This window comes from Suncus etruscus, chromosome 3 (assembly GCF_024139225.1).
Source record: "Suncus etruscus isolate mSunEtr1 chromosome 3, mSunEtr1.pri.cur, whole genome shotgun sequence".
Classification (NCBI taxonomy): domain Eukaryota; kingdom Metazoa; phylum Chordata; class Mammalia; order Eulipotyphla; family Soricidae; genus Suncus; species Suncus etruscus.
Window position 1 is genome coordinate 140,105,646 of NC_064850.1, and position 20,211 is coordinate 140,125,856.

Sequence of the window (20,211 nt, forward strand, 5' to 3'; positions counted from 1 at the left end):
GTCATTTAAAAATAACCACTAAACAAGCTACAACTCTGACTTTGAGTACTGGAAGCCTAAATTCCATCTGCACTGCCATGCAATATTCCCACCACTGCCTGTAATGATCCCCAAACACAGCTCCTAAGCCCTGCAAAGTGTGACTCCCAAACAAGAAACAAAATAACCTTGGAATATACTGTCTTGTATGTTCATCAGCAGAGCATGGCAGATCTCAGAGAAATAAAGATGCGGCACTAGCATGTCCCTACTATGTGCTGTAGAGGGCTCTCCACAAGGTTCCATGCACTATGGTTTTATCTGGTGCTCCTCACACTACGACCACATATTGTATTTATTATTGTTTTGTTTCTTCACTTCAAAATAAAATATATGCGGTGTGCATGGAATTTGTTCACAGTTTTTGTTTTTATTATAGTCCAACCCTCCAATGGTCTGAGGGACAGTGAACTGGTCCCGTTTAAAAAGTTTGAGGACCACTGTAATAATACCTTCCTGCCAAAACTACTTTATCAGCTTCCAATATCCAAAGGAGAAACATGGAATCTGTGTGAGGCTAAATGAGGACACGAAGCTTCATGGAGTCAAATAATTTGTCCGACTCAAAGACACAAGGAATGCTCACAGGGCTTCCAAGTTAATCTGGTTTTTTTGCTCCAGTAATCACCCAAATCACTAGTCACTGGCCTTTACTGAGCTCCTGGTCCTGCTGATTTGGAAGGACCTTAGAACTATATTCTGTAGCCACATCCACATCAGCAAAACCAACTCCTCACCATTATGGCTCCACAGCCCACAAAGCCTCGAGCTCAGATGCTTCTAATGAAAACCAGATTGTCCAAGAGCAATGACAGTGGCTGCAAAGAAGCTGAGCTGGAACTCCTCTGGGGCTGCTGGCCTACAGATGGGAATGAGTCATACCTTCCCCATGGACTCTGTTGCTGTCCTGACAAAAAGACCTGGTGTCCTGTGGCGTTTCTCCCACGTTCTGGATGTACTTCCCACCGAGAGGCACCACTTGTGGTCCCAGACACATCTTTCTTAGACTTTCCTATGGCAGAGCCTGGGGCCCAGGCGTAGCTGAGGCTTGTGAAAAGATTTCACATATGTTGGTTTTCACATTTGCTGGATGTGGGGATTCTTTTCCACTGATACACTGTCTGAAGGAAATGGCAGGAAACCAGCACAGCCACAATATTTATAAAGGTATTTAGTGAGAGACTTTGGCTGCCAGTGTAACCCATCACTCATGAGAGCTAAAATGAAGTGCGCTTGAGGTTTAATAAATCAAAGCATAGTGTTTGTCCACAGCCTCATTTTTTTCCCATTACTGGAGGGTTGATATCATCGTTTTCATCCCCTTTATAATCTTTGTGCATCCAGCAGCAGGAAAAATGGATGTTAACCATATTATGCTCTGTTTCCATTTTCAAAGAGAAAATTTTAATTTAACAGACCTCTGATTGTGGTTTTCAGACTGTTCTGAAGGAGCCAGGGAATTTTTGTATAGCAGTATTATAGAAATAGGTCCGGAGAGATAGTACAGCAAATAAGGCATTTGCCTTTTAAGCAGCCAAGCTTCATTGGGTCCCAGGCGCCATATGGTCTCCAAGCTTTGCCAAATGTAATCCCTGAGGACAGAGCCAGGAGTAAGTCCTGAGCAGTTCTGGATGTGGAAAAAAAAAAATTAAACATATACACACACAACACAAAACCAAAAGCTGGTATTTTGGAAATGACTGACTTGTATGTATGCAATGATATATTTTTTAAAATTTAGTTCTTTTAGGGGCCGGAGTGATAGCATAGCAGTAAGGCATTTGCCTTGCAAGCAACCAACACAGGATGGACCCCATTTCGAATTCTGGCATCTCATATGGTCCCCCGAACCTGCCAGGAGCAACTTCTGAGTACAGAGCCAGGAGTAAACCCTGAGCAATGCTGGATGTGACCCCCACCCCCAAAACAAAACAAAAAAAAAATTAAGTTCTTTTCTCTTTTTTCCCCCAAATAAAACAGTCTGAAAAAGAATAAAGCTCAAATATTATTCTTTATTCCCCAAATAAAAAATTGGTCTGGAAAAGAATAATTTTCAAACTTTATACGCAAAAAGTGTAGCAGAGTAGGTTATTTGGAAATTGGCATACAATGTGAGGCTAGACAGATAGTACAGCAGCAAGTGTGTTTGTTTTGTGTGCGGCCCACCTGGATTCAACTGCTGTCATCTCAAATGGTCCCCTCAGCACCACCAGGAATAATCCTCAGTGCAGAACCAGGAGTAAGCCCTGAGGACCGCTGGGTATGGCCCCAAAAGAAGAAAATAAATAAGAAATTTATACACAATCGAAGAAAGAAAATAAATCTTAATCCCAAGCCTGTTGAAAGTAACAACAGTACTTAATTTTTTTTTCTGTCACAACTATTCTGTGAGTCATATGCTATTTTTTTTGGTGGGGGGGCCACATCCGGTAACGCTCAGGGGTTACTCCTGGCTATGCTATGTGCTCATAAGTTGCTCCTGGCTTGGGGGACCATATGGGATGCCGGGGGATCGAACCGAGGTCCGTCCAAGGCTAGGGCAGGCAAGGCAGGCACCTTATCTCTAGCGCCACCGGCCCGGCCCCGAGTCATATGCTATTTATCGTAAATGAATGCAGTATTATGTACCGATTATATCAAACTGGAAAAATGAGAGTGAAAGTTAAACAACAGTCTCTAAAGTAGAAACAGAATTTATTCTAATGTATGTTCAAACGGTTATTGTTCAGGCAAAGGGAAATGATCCCAAAGGAAAGGTTTGAGATACAAAAAGGATGTAGGGCCAGCGCAATTGCATAGCAGGTAGGGTGTTTGTCTTACACAAAGCCTACTCAGGCTTGATCCCCAGCATCCCATATGATCTAGCCTGCCAGGAGTGATTCCTTTATTTGTTTGTTTTTGGTTTGGGGTTTCTGGCTCTACGCTCAGCTCCTGGCAGGCTTGGGAAATCATATGGGATGCCGGGAATCGAGCCGAGGTCCATCCAATGTTGGCCACATTGCAAGACAAATGCCCTACTGCTGTGCTATCGCTCCAGCCTCCAGGAGTGATTCCTGAGTGCAGAGCCATGAGTAAGGCTAGAGCACAACCGGGTGTGGCTCAATAAAATGTATAAAAGGCTGGGGCTGGAGAAATAGCATGGAGTTAAGGCATTTGCCTTTCATGCAGAAGGTCAGTGGTTTGAATCCCATATGGTCCTCTGAGCCTGCCAGGAGCAATTTCTGAGTGTGGAGCCAGGAGGAACCCCTGAGCGCTGCCAGGTATGACCCAAAAACAAAAAAACAAACAAACAAAAAAAAGTCAATATCACACAGTGCTCACTTCGGCAGCACATATACTAAAATTGGAACGATACAGAGAAGATTAGCATGGCCCCTGCGCAAGGATGACAAGCAAATTTGTGAAGTGTTCCATATTTTAAAACAATAATATCAAAAAAATTTATTTTGGAAAGATTTATAAATATAAAAGACAAGGGTGACTAAAATTAAATTATTCTAAAGTTGTGTTCATGAGAAAGACTGAGATAGATTAATTTAGAATTTGATGAGTATCATGCTAACATAAAGTGAACATTTTGAAAACAGAAATATAACATCTATCTTCTCAAGAAGTATAGGGAAAAAGAAAAAAGTTTTAAAACAATTTTAGTCCTATACTAAGTTTCTTCCTAGCTGGGACTTTCTTCCTTTTCAATAAACTTTTTCATCTTTTTTTTTTGGGGGGGGGGCCACACCCGGTGACGCTCAGGGGTTACTCCTGGCTATGCGCTCAGAAGTCGCTCCTGGCTTGGGGGACCATATGGGACGCCGGGGATCGAACCACGGTCCGTCCAAGGCTAGCGCAGGCAAGGCAAGCACCTTACCTCTAGCGCCACCGCCCGGCCCCAAATTTTTTCATCTTTTAAAAAAAATTTTTTGGTTTTGGTTTTGGTTTTGATTTTTGGATCACACCCAGCAGCGCTCAGGGGTTACTCCTGGCTCTACACTCAGAAATCGCTCCTGGCAGGCTCGGGGGACCATCTGGGATGCCGGGATTCGAACCACTGACCTTTTGCATGAAAGGCAAATGCCTTACCTCCATGCCATCTCTCCGCCCCCCCCCCCCCCAAAATTTTAAGCTAATTTTAGAAAGGAAAGAGGAGAAAAAGATTTAGACAGTAGTGGTAGGACTTCCAACTTTAGCAATGCCTGTTCTCTGGGGAAAAAAAGTATAAATTTGAAAAATTGTTAGAAAAAGAAAGCTTTTAGTTAGAGATAGTGTAGGGATTCAGAGACTGTCTTGCACGTAGCCAACCTTGGTTCAGTCCCTAGCATTGCATATTGTCCCGAGCCACACTAGGAGTGAGCCACAGAGGGAGGTAAACGCTGAACACCATCAAGTATGGCTCAAAATCCAAAGCAAGTGCCCTACTGTTGTTCCAGCCCCATTAGTTCGATTTAATTACAATATTTATAAGCAGTTGGAGAACGCTTATATATCTTATAGCTCTATCTCATGAGAATTATCCCCGTGTACAAGATGCAGCTTATGTTCCTTTCTTTATTTTACACGTGACATTTTTTACCTAAATTATTGAGATTATTATTTTTTCCTTTGGGGGGAAGATAGCTTAAATCATTTGTTGTAACGTATAAAGAGCCAAGTCCCTACTGGATGAGGATTATTTTGCTTTTACACTAATTTCAAGCAGGCTTTAGTGACACAAACAATATTTTCACTCTGAAATCACCAGCACAATAGCAGGAGGCACCCTGCCATTGTCTGTTTGTGACAAATGATGTGGCATTTGGTGTCTGTCTCTCAGAGAATCACCAGTGAGTTGCACATGTTTTCAGACTGGAAATATCTTCTTAAAATATCTTCTTTACATCTTTAGCAGGAAATATTAGCAGGAACCAGACTTTCGAAGATTTGATGGCTCATTCTCAGTTTCTTTAGCCGTGCCCAAGCCCTGAGCAAGAGCCATGTTCTAGTCAAACATTAATCACAGGCTAAATCAAATCCCCAGGTCCACCTCGCTTCCTCATGTGTTCTTCCAGCATGTTCCCTACCCATTCTGCTGCCAGCCCTAAGCTCTGCCATTTTATTGCTCCCATTACATGCTGCTCTAGACACACTTCTTTCCAGCAGCCCTCTGGCAAGGGCTCCGGTGTCTGCTTTGTTTCAGTCAAAATTCCCTTTGCCAAGTCACATGACGGTCTTGCCTCTACATTTTCCATACTTTTGGCCCAGTAGTTGTACACTTTCATTTCTATTTTCCTACGTAGTAATCTAGTTGTGCTGTTTTATCATTAGGCACACGACATCTCAGACATGACCATACTTCTGTCTTGGCCAGATATCTTCCCTACCATTCTAGAAATTTAGGATTAATACATCTATTATTAAAAGCATCTGTATTTTTCTGTTTTTTACTTAAACCTTTATTTTTCATCCTCCCGTACTTCCCAGTTTCCACCAATCTTGGCTTATTCAATTAATAAGGGGAATAGGCGTTTAGCTTTCCTTCTTTTTTCTTTATTTCTTTTTTTTTTTTTTTTTGCATTTTGAAAATTACTTTTATTTAGCATTATATACACATAAAAAAGAAATCATCCTTTGATTCCACCCTGCAGAAAACATGCACAAACCTCAGGTAGTTGCTGAGGAAATGAGCCTGGGGCTCAAATTATTGGTTGGGATGGTGCAATCCTTTAAGTTCCAAAGCCCTAGTCAGGAGAAGGGCTGGACTGATACATTGGTACATTTTAGCTTTTTCATTTGTAGATTGTGAACATCCCTGATGTCTTTCAGGTATGTACAATGGGTGTCTTTTTTTTTTGTTTTTGGGCCACACCTGGCGGTGCTCAGGGGTTACTCCTGGCTGTCTGCTCAGAAACAATTCCTGGCAGGCACGGGGACCATATGGAACACCGGGATTCGAAACAACGACCTTTGGTCCTGGATCAGCTGCTTGCAAGGCAAACGCCACTGTGCTATCTCTCCGGGCCCACAATGGGTGTCTTGAGTCTGTGCTAACAATCCACAGAGAAGGAGATGCTTCATGTTAGAGTGAGCCTGCTGGACTATTGGTGAAAGTGTGCAAATTTTTCTTTTGGTTTTAGAAGCTACACCCAGTAGTGCATTGCTCTAGGGACCATGTGTTCTGGGGATTGAACCCTGAAACAAATGTGATGCAGCACTTTGTGCTGTCCCACACAAACACACACCCAGTGAGACAAAACTACTGTTTTATCAATGTACCATAATGTCTCCCCACAGCAGTCTTTTGGGTCCCACCTTCTACCTCCTGTTTGGTGTTCCACAGAGAATTATAATATGGCATTGGATGTTCAGGAGGGAGAGAAGAGTTGGGGTTATGCCAAATGGGAATTTAACTGTAGCTTTAAATTCTTTCAATTTTGTTTAACTGTTTTGTATTTATAAAATACATTTTTTACTTATTTCTGTCATTAAATGGAGACAAATGAAAATGTGCTGTTTCTCACCAAAAAGAGAGGCGAGAATGCCAAGGAATGGGAATGGGTGTGGGAACTCTATATTACATTTCAGAGAGTCGCAAGAGCCCAGACCCTCTGGAATAATCTCACTCAGAACAGGGGCTTGGGACCAGAGCTGGAGAGCTGCCTGGCCTGAACTAGATGAAGATTGTGGAGGGGTAAAAGGAGAGACTTAGGCATCTATCACAAGGAGGGAACATCTCCAGAGAGACTCTGTGAGGAGTAGGTGGGACATAGAAGACCCAGGTTGCTAGGATTTTTTCCCTCCTTCCGTCTTCCTCCCTTTCCCTTACTTCCATGCCTACCTCCTTCCTCCTTCCCTACTTCTTTCCCTTCCTCCCTTCTCTCTCTCCTTCCCTCCCCCCTCCTTCCGTCATTTCTTCCTCAGAGCTTTCCCCACCGAATGTAGGTGCCGTACTCTTGAGCTATAATCGCTGGGTCTGGAACCAAGATGTTTAAAGAAACAATTGCGATTTGACTCAATACATTAATATATCATTTCAAAATTTATAAAGTGCAGAGAAAGAGGCAGTTTGAGTGTCAGGGTAATATAGTACAGTAGATATGGAGCTTGTCTGTCTTGTTTGAGTGGATGTAAGTGATTCTATAGGTCTATAAGGAAGAGTTAAAACTAAGCATCCTGGGGCCAGAAATATAGCACAGCGGTGTTTGCCCTGCAAGCAGCCGATGCAGGACCTAAGGTGGTTGGTTCGAATCCCGGTGTCCCATATGGTCCCCCGTGCCTGTCAGGAGCTATTTCTGAGCAGATAGCCAGGAGCAACCCCTGAGCACTGCTGGGTGTGGCCCAAAAACCAAAAACACACACACACACAAACACACACACACACACACACACAAAACTAAGCATCCTGGAGCCTAGAGCACTAGCACAGCTGGTAGGGCATTTGCCTTGCATGTGCTGACTGGTTTTGATCCCCTGCATCCCATATGGTCCCCAAACACCACCAGAAATGACCCCTGAGCAAAGAGCCAGGAGTAACCCCTGACCACCACCAGGCATGGTACCCAAAAGAAAAACAATAAGCATCCTAAAAATCTATCTTACAACATGAAACTATTTTATTTCACAATTCTGATGAGACAAAATTATTGCAGAATACCTTTCTAAACCATATGATCTTGCAAGGCCTTGTCATGCTTTCAGTTCCTGACTTTAATCAGTTTTTATGTACCCTTTAAAGTGCTTAATGTATTTGTTGATAGAAACAGTAGTATTTGTCCTCCTTTCGGGCATTATTTTTTTATTTTTTATTTTTTTTGTTCTTGGGTCACACCCGGTGGTGCTCAGGGGTTACTCCTGGCTGTGTGCTCAGAAATAGCTCCTGGCAGGCACGGGGTACCATATGGGACACCGGGATTCGAACCAACCACCTTTGCTCCTGGATCGGCTGCTTGCAAGACAACACCGCTGTGCTATCTCTCTGGGCCCTCGGGCATTATTTTTTACCCCAAAAACTTAACTGCTTGTTCAGCAGAGGCATGTGTGAGAGACTGGCCTTCCAGTAGAAATTAGCTGAGTGCCCATGTCGGTATCTGCATGAGTCAGGTTCTCACACCATTATTTGGAGAATCTCATTCTCATACTCAGAAGATATTAGTGCCAGAGGCACTGTGAGTCTGTGCAAATAAATTTGGGGTGAGGCTTTGGACCCAATTGAGCAGAATGTCAACTCCTCCAGGGCAATTAATGCAACACACTATTAATGGCTTGCCCAAAGGGTTTGTGTCTTGTTTTGTTTTTTCAAATTCAAACTCTGGTTTCTTTTTTTTTTTGTTTTTTTGTTTTTTCGGGCCACACCCGTTAGATGCTCAGGGGTTACTCCTGGCTACGCACTCAGAAATTGCCCCTGGCTTGGGGGGACCATATGGGACGCCTGGGGATCGAACTGTGGTCCTTTCCTTGGCTAGCGCTTGCAAGGCAGACACCTTACCTTTAGCGCCACCTCGCCGGCCCCAAACTCTGGTTTCTTGCCAGTGCTTTTTCTTATATTCTAAGGTGTTTATAAATAAAGTTGGATCCAGTGCTATGGCACCAATTAAAAGTTGTTCCTTCCTACAAACATGTTGATGTTCTGCATACCATACTTTGGTTTAAAGAACAGCATGGAATTTTTATTTACCCGAGATTAAAATATGACTTTTAGGAAATCTGAAATCTGTCCTTGGCTATGTTGCCTTCTGAAAAAAAGAGAGCAAGAGCTAACAGCCAGCTTGCTTCTCTTGGCCCCATGCTGTCCTCCCATCTCCTGGTGTCAATTGGTAGAATGAATTCCTGGTGTTGGTGGAATTAATTCCCTCAATGATCCCTCTTCCTGTTCCCAAATCACAGTCTGTTTTTATTTCTTCAATAAGCTTTAGCCCTGGAAATTAGTATGTTTATTCCTTCTTAGTGAGAAGAGATTATGAAAGTTGTCACAAACATTCAGACTAATGTCTTAAGGACCAAACCTTTCATGTAGCAAAGACCTGCTAATCTGTACCTTTGGTCATGTTCATCCATATGTATTTCAAACATGGTCTAACTAAATTTGGTCAGTAAAATAATGTGGGCCTTAGTTCAGACTAAGAAGTACTAAGCAAATGGGTTAGAAAGAGTTCAATGGACCAAGCACAGAGCTAAGGTTCAAGCATTGGTCTACAAGGCACTGCCAAGTGCCAACTCTCAAATACAGAGCTGGTTTGAGCCCCCCCAAAAAAACACTTCAAGTGCAGCCCCCAAAACAAAATGATAATTATCATAAAAAGGAAAAGTTCCCGGGTTTTTTTCCCCATTTTGGGGACACACCCAGTGATGCTCAGGGGTTACTCCTGGCTATGCACTCAGAAATTGCTCCTGGCTTGAGGGACCATATGGGATGCTGGGAGATCAAACTGCAGTCCGTCCTGAGTCAGCTGCATTCAGTAGTGTCTATTAACTCTCATGGAAGGTTGGAGTCACCAGTCACATGGAGAAATTTTATTTCCTCACTGGGTGCCCACTGTTTTTCTGTGTCCACTTACCAGACGAGCTAGTCCCTGTGTGAGGGGTGGCAGCACTGGGATCATCTGAGCTGAATCTGGGAGCTGGAGCAGGTTTGTGGCCAGAGGAGGGAAAGGAAAGAACAGAAAATAGCATTACACTGTATACTGGCAGGCCTCAGGACACTCAGTGGTCAGTGTGAGGGAACAGATGCATCAGCCTAAATTTTCTGTGTAGAGTCCATGGAGGGAAGTTCTTGGACGGAGGCAGACCCAGGAGAGAGAAGGAAATGTGTCTACTAATTTGAGAGATCTTACTAAGAAAACAAGAGCTTGAGGACCAGAGTGAAAATACACTGGGTTAATTAATCCTTGGCATCCCATATGGTACCCAAACCTGCCAGAAGGAATTGCTGAGTGCAGTTAGGAGTAAACCCAACCTCCTGCATGCAGAAAATGTGTTCCAGTAGCCACCAGGTGTGGCCCAAAAACAAATATGAAAGAAAAGAAGAGTGTGGCCAAATGGCAGATGGTCTGGGAAGAAATAACTAAAGATTTCCTACACTCTCTGGGTGCCTAGGTTGAAGCAGGATTGTTCTTCCTCCCAACACTGGTACTGCTGAGCTGGAGGGAAGAAGTACTTTGAAGCTGGGTTGTGGCCAGAGGACATGGTGGGTCTTATTCTAGGACCCAACAAAAATCTGTTGACTTTTCTCTTTGGAGTTTTATAACACCTGAATCACCAGTTGTCTGGTTGCCACCTGCCAACCCCTCAACCTGTTATACCCCACCCCACTATCCAGCTGACCCCATACAGAGTCTAAGGGTTGGTTCATTGATTCACTTTGATTTGATTCCTTTGTCTATTTTCCACAGTTAGTGAAATTATACAGTACTTGTCTTTCTTCATCTGACCTATTTGACTTAGTAGAACCCCCCTCAACTATATTGGTTGTGTCATCTTTAAAATATATATATATATATTTGTGGGGCCAGAGAGATAGGACAGTAATAGGGCATTTGCCTTGCAAGCAGCTGATCCTTAACACAGTGGTTCAAATCCCAGCATCCCATATGGTCCCCCAAGCCTGCCAGGAGCGATTTCTGAGCCCAGAGCCTGAGTAATCCCTGAGCATCGCTGGGTGTGGTCCAAAAACAAAACAAAAAATGCCCATGTCCCTAGGCATCTGGGGCAGCTCCCCAGCAACATCCCCCACCACCATCCCTGGGTGGGCAGGGCAGTGCTGAGATTGAGCATTTTTCATTTGTGTCACAGGAACTAAATATAGTTTGCTCTTCCTACACTACCACATGGTGTACACAGTTTGTTTCATCCAAATGTTCACGACCCCAACAAACTTTATTTTCTAAACTAAACAAAGAAACAAAACAAAAATATTTATGAGTAGTATTCCATTGTATATATATATCCATTATCTTTTGTTTGTTTTGTTTTGTGACCACACTGGGTAGTGCTCAGGAGTCACTCCTGGTTCTGCTCAGGAAGCCATATGGAATGCCAGGGATCAAACCCCAATTGAACACATGCAGAACAAGCACCCTACTTACCATACTACCTCCCTGGTCCCTGGTCCATCATATCTTTATTCATTCATCTATTTGTGGACACTCAGTTGTATCCATGCCTGATTTATTGTGAAGTGTTGTGATGAGGATGGTACGTACAGCTTTTGGAATTCATGTTTTCTTATTTTTTGTAGCCATTCAGAAGTAAAATAGTTGGATCGTTTTTTAAGAAACCTCTACATCATTTTCCAGAATACCTATACCAGTGTAGATCCCCACCAACACTGTACAAATTTTCTTTCTTTCCATATCCATGTCAGAACTCATCTATTGTGGGATTTTTTAGGGGGTAGTATTAATCATTATAATGTTTGTGAAATGACATCCCGTTGTGCCTTTAATTTTCATTTTTAATGATAAAAGATAGCATTTACCATCTGTGTGTGTTTAGTGAATGCTTAGACATTTTGCCCATTTTTTAAATCAGGAATTTTTGTTGTTAAATAATGTTGGTATATTTTGATTAATCCCTTGTCTGATATGGGGTTTTCAAATATTCTCAGATTCTATAGGTGCCTTTTCACTTTAACTGTAGTTCTTTGATGTAATCTCATATTGTTTTTGTTTTGTTTTGTTTTGTGGGGAACATATCCAGTGATGCTGAGGGGTTATTCCTGGCTCTGAGCTCAGGAGTTACTCTTAGCTATACTTGGAGAACCTTATAGGATGCTGGGGATCAAACTCTGGTCAACCACATGCCCACTTTACTATCTCTCCAGCCCCCAATCCTTTTTTTTTTTTTTCTTCTGTGTTCTTTGCTATTGGGTTAGTATTGAGGAGTATACTGCACTTTTTTCTTCTGTGGTTTTTGGTTTCAGATTGTTCACTTAGAGCTCATCTCCTGGTGGGTCTTGGGGTACCATATAATATAGGATGCCGGGGATTGAATCCAGGTTAGCTACATGCAAAGTAAGCACCTTACCACTGTGCTAACACTCTGACCCCTAACCTCAGATCTTAATGCTTGGTTTCAGGAGTTCTTTAAGTATATTCTCAGGTTGACTGTGGGGGTGGTATATGTCTCCTGGCTGTTAAGACTGACTTTACTCCCTCTTTTCTCCTGCCCATTCTAAAATGGGGATCTACTTATATAAAGGAGAATCATATTTCTATGCTTTCACCATGCTTAATATTTCCTAATACCTGTTTTGTCTTTCAACCCATTTTCTAGACTAGGGGAATTGTTTTCTAGCCATATTTTTGCGGTTCTCTCTCATATCAGCAACTCTTCGATTCCTAAAAGCTGTCACTTGGCAAGGTGGTGGTCCTTCCCCCAGGTCACTGCAGGATTTTCAGGACTGTGGGTGGTTCTGTCTGTCCAGTCTGAGCTGATTCTCTCCCAGGGGTCTTCTATCCCCACCCCTAGGGGAAAAGTAGTTGTCCTGATGTGTAAATCTACCCTCAGCCCCAGTCTGCCTCTGGTGCCATTTACCCAAGACTTAGACTTTTCAGGGGCACATCACTTATTGAGGAGTGGTCCCTCAGAAGGAGAAACACATGGAGAGTTGTGCTGACCTGGGAGAGAGATGAGCTTTTGGAAGAATAGAGATATGGCCAAGGGGAATGGAAGTTGCTGTGGGTGCCACAAGTCAGACACATTACAGTTGAAGCATATGAATAAGTAGTCATTTCATTAAGGGGCTTGCCTTGCCCACATTAGATCCAATAAAACAGTAAACACAGTAAAAATTGTAAGAAAATAGAAAGGGAGATAGTTGGAAATTATGTGATTTTGGTTGGAAATGGTTTCCTTAGAAGCTTAAGAATCTTGTTTGGATTTGGGACCATATCCAGCTGTGTTTAGATCTTATTCTGGCTCTAAGCTCAGAAATCACTCCTGGTGGGGCTCAGGAGACCATATGAGATGCTGGGAATTTAACCTGGGTGGGCTGTGTGCATTGTAAACACCCTTCCCACTGTACTATTACTCCTGCCCTTGAGAATCTTCTGGGACTTACCCAGAGAAAGAAAGAGCTGTTGAGCTGGGCCAGAAGGCCTTGAAACCTGAATGCCTTTGAGGTCCGGAAAATAGAATGAAGCAGAAAACAAAGAAAGTATGTTTTGATCTTGGAGGCCCATGGGGACACGGGTTGGTGAAATAGTGCTTGCCTAAGCAAACAGTCACTGTTGTATTCACAAATACATAGGGCAGAGGCCCTGCCAGCTCATCCCTGGGCAGTCCAGGAATGGCTTGGGCAGCAAGTTTTCTGTCATCTGCTGTCCAGCTGTCTTGCCTAAGTTTAACAGGTCTGCAGGATGCTTCTTTCTAGACTTATGTGTGCTGGGCCTGCTGTGGCCTCCCTCTCTTGCTTGGGTCCCCATCTGGCCCATTCTTGGGTGTTTTTTTCCAAGATTCTGGGAACACCCAAGTTGCTGGAGCTCCCAGGGGCCCCATTCTGCCACAGCGGAGGCGGCTGGCAGCAGACAGGAACGCTAGGCCTTATGCCAGGCGGCCTCGGAGTCCTTCCCCAAAGTTGTACTGACTGCTCTGTGGGCAGCCGTGCCTGGATCCTGAAGCTCAAATTTCCTATCATTTTCCCGTGGCACAAAGTTCTTCTTTTGATTTTTTTCCCAGCCATTTACAAATGTAAAAACCATTGTAGCTCATGGGTTCTACACACTACAGTGCCTCACTTTGTGGTGCTGCTTGCTGCATGCGTTGCTGTTTTTTTCAGGTGGAACTGCCTGCAGACTTCATTTTTAAAATGCTGTTTAGGTAAATAATCCCATTAAGATGGTCCCAGTTTTCACAAGCAAGGGAAGGGATGGAGGAGGGACAAGTAGGCCTGGTTTGCCAGAGATGTTCGACACAGCCCCTGGAGCAACTGTGTATTTATGAGAGGAGAGGATGGAGGTAAAGGGAGGGTGGAGGGGAAAGAGAAAGAATCATGACCCACTGTGGTCTCAGAACAGTTGTATGGCTTTTTGACTAAGCAACTTGAGAATGCGTATTACCTTCCTCCAGACCAGCAATGCTTTCTCAGAGCTGCTCAGCATTTCCTAATGATTCTTTTGGATGGCTTTTGTGGTACAGGGTCCTCAAAGGCCTTTTATGTGACAAACCAGGAGCACTACTACCCAGTTCCCTGTAGTAGGAGTCAAGTAGCCTGAGCAGTTCCACAGTCTCCATCACTTCCTTCTTGCCCACCAGATACCTTTTGTATATGGCCAGGGAAGCAGGTCTGTTTAGTCTCATCCACAGGAGCGTGTTCTGGAAAGTTATAAGGGCCATACAGCTTTCACATCATTTCACAGGATGTTTTCTGTGAAAACCACAGAAATAGTCCTGTGTTCACACAACTGGGCTTGGAAATCTAGCCTTTCCACTGTGCGATGAAAATATTTACCAACAAGGTAGCGCTAATGTGGCCGTGAGTTTGAGACCCCTGCTCTAAAGGATATAGAAGTGCTCAGGCTCAGTGCCCCAAGTTCATGCTCACTTTGCCAGCCCCAATTCACTGCTGAAGGGGTCTTTCCCCCAACAAGAGAGAATCAGAATGGGCATTTCTCCAAAGAAAATGCAAAAATGGGACCGGAAAAAAAAACAACAACAACAACAGAAGAGTGAGTATTTTGCAGAGGACCAGCTTGATCCCTGTGGTGCTCCCAAGCACTGCTAGGTATCCCCACCCCTCCCACCCCCAAAAATCCAAAGTGTATGTGATGATGTTTTATACTAATTTGTCATCAGGTAGGGTACTGGAGTAAGTACAGCAGGCAGAGCACTTGCTGGGTTCAATCCCTCAGACCCCATATGGTCCTGAGTCCACCAGGAGAGATCTCTGAGCTCAGTGCAGGAGTAAGCCAAAACATAAAGCAAAAAAAGAGGCACAAGTCAGGGTTAGGTGCTTGCCTTGTACACAACTCACCCAGGTTCAATCCTCAATCCCCATAAGGTCCCCTGAGCTCCACCTAAACTCAGAGGCAGGAGTAAGCCTGAAGCATCAGTGGGTGTGGCTCCCAAAAAAGACACAGGGCAACATTAACATTCACTAGGATGGCTAGAACTGAAAGAAAGATAAAATGCCAAGTGTTGACAAGGAGATGGAGCAATCAGAATCCTCATGCACATGATGAGATCAACGTCTTCAGCCACTGTGGAAGTTTGGCTGTTTCTCAAATTATGTAATTCATCAATTCCATTCCTGTGCTTATAACCAGTAGAAACACAGATATGTCCATGAAAAACTTGCTTCCATTCTTTTCTTCAAAGCTTCTGTCCCTGAGGGCACCCTCTCTCATGGCCCACATACCCAGCTCTGCCTTGTCAACCCTTCAGGCCACCCTCAGCCTCCGGTTGCTTTCTTCCTCTGTGCACATGTATACAGTCCCAATGTCAACATTCCTATTTTATTCTTATTCCGATCTGAAAACTAAAGAGACAGCACTAGTGTCTTAAGGAACAAAGCTGCTCTGCACCCTCCTTTTGCTTCTGGAGAGGCTCAGCTTTGGAGCTTGCCTGGGGCTGAGCCTGCAGACAGACTGCTGCCCTCAGGCCCCAAGTTGGAGCTGGCCCAGGCCACATGCTGAGAGAGCTGAGTCTTTACATTCCTCATACAGTTGTTCTTCATTTAGAAGCACTTAAGGCTTCGAGACCAACCAGCATTTTCCATTTGAAACACGTATACATTTTCCCGTAGATCAAAAATCATCTGTAAGCTTGAACCAGGCCCATTCCAGCACTTGGGAAGAATGATCTGCTGTCTGGATGTGTTCTTGCTCTGTCAGCATCTTTCACGCTTGGGTCGGAAGCACAGATAGCCCACTCGGGCAACCAGTGCACTGCTCCTTGGCTTGGTCCTTTATAGGCCATGGCAAATTGTTGTCCCCACGATACCTCATTTGATGGAACTGGTTTAGATCAATCCAAGAACTTGCAGCCTCCGGAAGGCCTTATGTCTTGGAGCTATCTAGCTAGGCAGTTCTCGTGACATGGAACTTCTCCAGAAAAACTCCAGGCTTGCATCTTACGCAGCATCAGCCCCAAAGTATGTACCTATATCAAGTACTAAGAAATGAGAAAATCTAGGCAGACATCTCACTGTGGTCTACTCTTTTGCTTTTGTGTCACACCTGACTCTGCACAGGGCTCTTTCCTGGCAAGGGCTATATAGGGTCCTGGGGATCAAACCTGGGTGGCTGCCAGTGAGGTGGCGCTAGAGGTAAGGTGTCTGCCTTGCAAGCGCTAGCCAAGGAAAGGACCACGGTTCAATTCCCCCCCCCCCCCCGCATCCCATATGGTCCCCCCAAGCCAGGGGCAATTTCTGAGTGTGTTGCCAGGAATAACCCCTGAGCATCAAATGGGTGTGGCCAAAAAAAAAAAAACTGGGTGGCTTTGTGTAAAGCAAGTGCCCTATCTGCTTGTACCATTCATTGCTCTGGCCCCACTGTGGTATTTTCTCAAATAATCCCAGATAATCATCCTGGCTTCTTGTTCTCAGGAGAGGATCAACAGATAGTTTCTAAGAATCACAAAGGTGGGGCTGTTCATTACTCTACCTGTATGAACCGCCCATTTTGTTGGGATGACAGTTAAGCTTTGCTATTACTGACACCTTCAAAATTGTGCCTATAGGGCTCAAGCAATAGCACAGCAGGTAGTGTTTGTCTTGCATGCAGTTGGCCTAATTTCAATCCCTGGCATCCCATATGGTCCCCCAAGCCTGCAAGGAGTAATTTCTGAGCACAGAGCCAGAACTAACCTCTGAGCCACCACTGGGTGTTCAAACATACACACTCCCCAAATTATGTCTATATTAAGGGACAGTTGGGCTAAAATTACCAACTCTGTCTATTTGCAAGCCAAAATATTTGTGAGTTGTTGGAGGTGTATTAAAAAAATGTAGCCAGAGGCAGAGTAGTTGTACAGCAGTTACGGAGCTTGCTTTGCAACTTTTTGCCAACTTTTGATCCCTGGCATCCCATAACGGTCTCCCAGCACTACCAGAATATAGAGCCAGGAGTGACCCCTGAGTACTACCAACTCTAATTGTGAAGTCCCACCTGACTTTGCTTTTACGTATTTTATGATTGTCATATCCCTCAGCCCCCTGAGCTGCTTTGTGATGGTTTCTTATCTCCGCAGGAAAAGTACCCAGAGACTGTGCATCTCCCTGAAGGGGCCTCCTCCACCTACATGGTGTTCCGTAGCTCCTGCCAGCCTGGGTAAGCATCCACACTGCTGCCTGGTAAAATGGGGATGGGGGCTTTATAGAGCACAAGGAGCAGCTGGGCCAGAGCAAGAGCACAGTGGGGAGGGGTTTTGCCTCCATCCCCGGCATCCCATATGGTCCCCCAAGCCTACCAGGAGTGATTCCTAAGTGCAGAGCTAGGAATAAGCCTTGAGCACCGTTGGGTGTGCCTCCCCCACAAATATCCAGAACAGGGAGCACCTGCCAGAGATCTTAGCTGAAGCGAGTGTGCAGAATTCCCCATCAGACCATTCTCATTGCTGCAGTTCGGAAGGACAGTGCAGAGCTGGGAGAAGATTCCTGTGGGTTTCCCATCTACACCTGAGTGTAGATGTTTTGGGGCGGTTCTCAGGGCTACTCCTAGCTGTGCACTCAGGAATCTCCTGGCGATGTTCAGGGAACTATATGGGATGCCAGAGATGGGACTGGGGTTGACTGTGTGGAAAGCAAGTAACCTACCTGCTGTACTATGGCTCCAGCTACTACACTTTTCTGAGTTCGGGACTTCAATGTCTGATTTTTTTAGCCTCGCAGTATGCAATTGACACTCAAGCGTCCTGGGACTTGCTTTTGTTCTTCAACATTACTTCTAACACTATGCTCTTCTGGTGGTTATGTGGAGTTGTAGTTCATTTTCTTCCACCACTGATGCTCCATGTGATGAATTTATATCTTTCCACATTTTTTTGGGTCACACCCGGCAGCACTCAGGGGTTACTCCTGGCTCTACGCTCAGAAGTCACCCCTGGCAGGCACGGGGGACCATATGGGATGACGGGGTTCGAACCAATGACCTTCTGCATGGAAGGCAAACGCCTTACCTCCATGCTATCTCGCCGGCCCCATCCTTCTGCATTTTTTAAGTCTTTTACTGTTTTTAGGAGGGGGTTTGCTTTGGGGTCACACCGCTGGTGTCCGTGCAAGGCTAGCGCCTCCACTCTGTGCTGTCTCTGGCCCTATGCATTCTTCAGTGTGGGTACTTATGGGGAGTTTTGTTCCCCACTATTGTTCTATTGTTGACATTTCTACTCATAGCTGAACATTTTGACTTCTTGTGGCCTAGAAGTAAGGTTTTTGGGTGATGAGTTGGGCTCAGCTTTCTGTCCCTGCCAAACTGCTCACAGTTGGTTTCTCTTGACATCTCCACTTGGTAATGTGGGTTCTGCAGTGCTGCATCATGACATGGCAGCACCAAGCAGGGTCTAAGGCACAATGTCCTGCTCCTGTTCACACTGATGTGGCCACAGTGGTGGGGATGGGAGTGCAGCCCTGCTGTGCAAGAAAAGAGGGGTGCCACCCTGTGCTCTTCTAATCAAATTCAAAAAATACTGACATCTCTTGCCTTGGTTAGGTTTGAATTCTTCGTTGTCTGGACAATACAAATAAATAAAGATGGGAAAGTATGGCCAAAGCTGGATCTTCTCACCAAAGTACCAAAGCAAGGTAGGGGTCCCCAGGATATCCTATTCCCTGCACAGTGTATCCACATACTACATCTCCTCACACAGCAGCAAAGGAAAAGCCCAAAGTCTCATGAATGGCTGTCTGATATCAGATTTTAAAATATCCTTATCAGAGACCACATTCAGTGGAGCTGAAGGCCAGGAGCAGTCAGAAACATCTTTGTGCACCTCAGCCTCTAGCTTGTAGCAGAAAAGCTTGTTCACAGCTATGGCCTAGCACTATTGCACACTTGGAGCAGCTGAGGAGGAAATGCTAAACCAAGATGTAATCATGATTCTTCTTTTAAAAACCATTTTATTATCTTTACAGCCCTGCAGCTAGACAAGAAGAGAATCATAGAATTGGCTCCTCTCAGCTTCCGGAGCTTGCTGGGCATGCTGGGCATCGAGGCTGCGCTGGAGTGCCTGGTCACAGCACTCAGCCCCTTGGGGGATGCTTAGGAACCCAGCCCACTCCAAAGCATGTGCCTTTATTAAACATGAACTTGTGCTGTTTCCCACCTGTCCTGGCTTCAAAAAACATGGCCTCTGCAGTTATCCAACATTAATACATCTACTGTGACATGTAAAATAAATAAAGCTCTTTAAGTACAAAATGCCAGAAAAGTAAGAAGTAAAGTGAGTTTTGTAAAATTAGATGGAACATTGTAGAAAGCACATGGGAGTGGCTCATCCCCACCCTGTCCTTCACACCATATCTGAGTCAGCCTGTGCAGGCACTTCCCAGCCACTTGGGGCTCCTAGAGGTGACAGTTTTCTTGAACTTTTCTCAAATGCCCACCCCATCTGGAAAGCAGCACTAAGAGGCTTTCCCATTCGCCTATCCCGCCGTCCTACACACTTTTTTTTTTGGGGGGGGGGGGTGATTTCTGGGCAAGACCTGGTGGTGCTTATTCCTGGCTCTCCACTCAAGGGTCATTTCTAATGGTACATGGGGACCATATTGGATGCCAGTGTCACATAATAAATGGGAGGCGCTGGTACTTAAAAAATTACATGAAGTAGCAAAGATCACACTGGCCCTCCAAAGGGCCCCAGTGACTCTGGTTCATGCCAGAGCACCACAACTAAGAAACTGTCTTAGGGCCATAGTGATAGCACAGCAGGAAGGGCACTTTTCTTGCATGCAGCTGATCTGGGTTCAATCCCCAGCATCCCATATGGTCCCCCAACCACTGCCAGGAGTCATTTCTGAGCACAGAGCCAAAAGTGACCCCTAAGTTGCTGGGTGTAGCCCAAAAAACAAAAAACACAAACAACAAAATAAGTGTGCCCCATGCTGAAGTCCCCCCACTGGCTAAGAGAAGCACTGACTTCTGGAACCCATTCCCAAACAGTGAGAATTGGTGAACAGTTTGGGTTGGATGGACACCAGGATGAAGGGACAAGTAGTATGGGTTCTGGATTGGGCCATCAGCAGGAGTGCCCTCCTACCTTCAGTCCTGCAAA

General features: G+C 44.7%; 1 protein-coding gene and 1 non-coding gene across 2 annotated transcripts in view; both read left to right on the forward strand.

Annotated features, from left to right (window-relative positions):
- CENPP (centromere protein P) overlaps positions 1 to 19,203 on the forward strand; it is a 250,947-nt gene extending 231,744 nt beyond the window's left edge. The window contains exons 7-9 of the mRNA XM_049770903.1: positions 17,194 to 17,273; positions 18,651 to 18,742; positions 19,073 to 19,203. Of these exons, the coding sequence (XP_049626860.1) occupies positions 17,194 to 17,273; positions 18,651 to 18,742; positions 19,073 to 19,203 (303 nt within the window). The remainder of the gene's footprint in view (positions 1 to 17,193; positions 17,274 to 18,650; positions 18,743 to 19,072) is intronic.
- On the forward strand, positions 3,353 to 3,459 carry LOC126005552 (U6 spliceosomal RNA). Its single transcript, XR_007494602.1, has one exon. It is a non-coding gene; the product is annotated as a U6 spliceosomal RNA (small nuclear RNA).
- Positions 19,204 to 20,211: the final 1,008 nt, after the last annotated feature.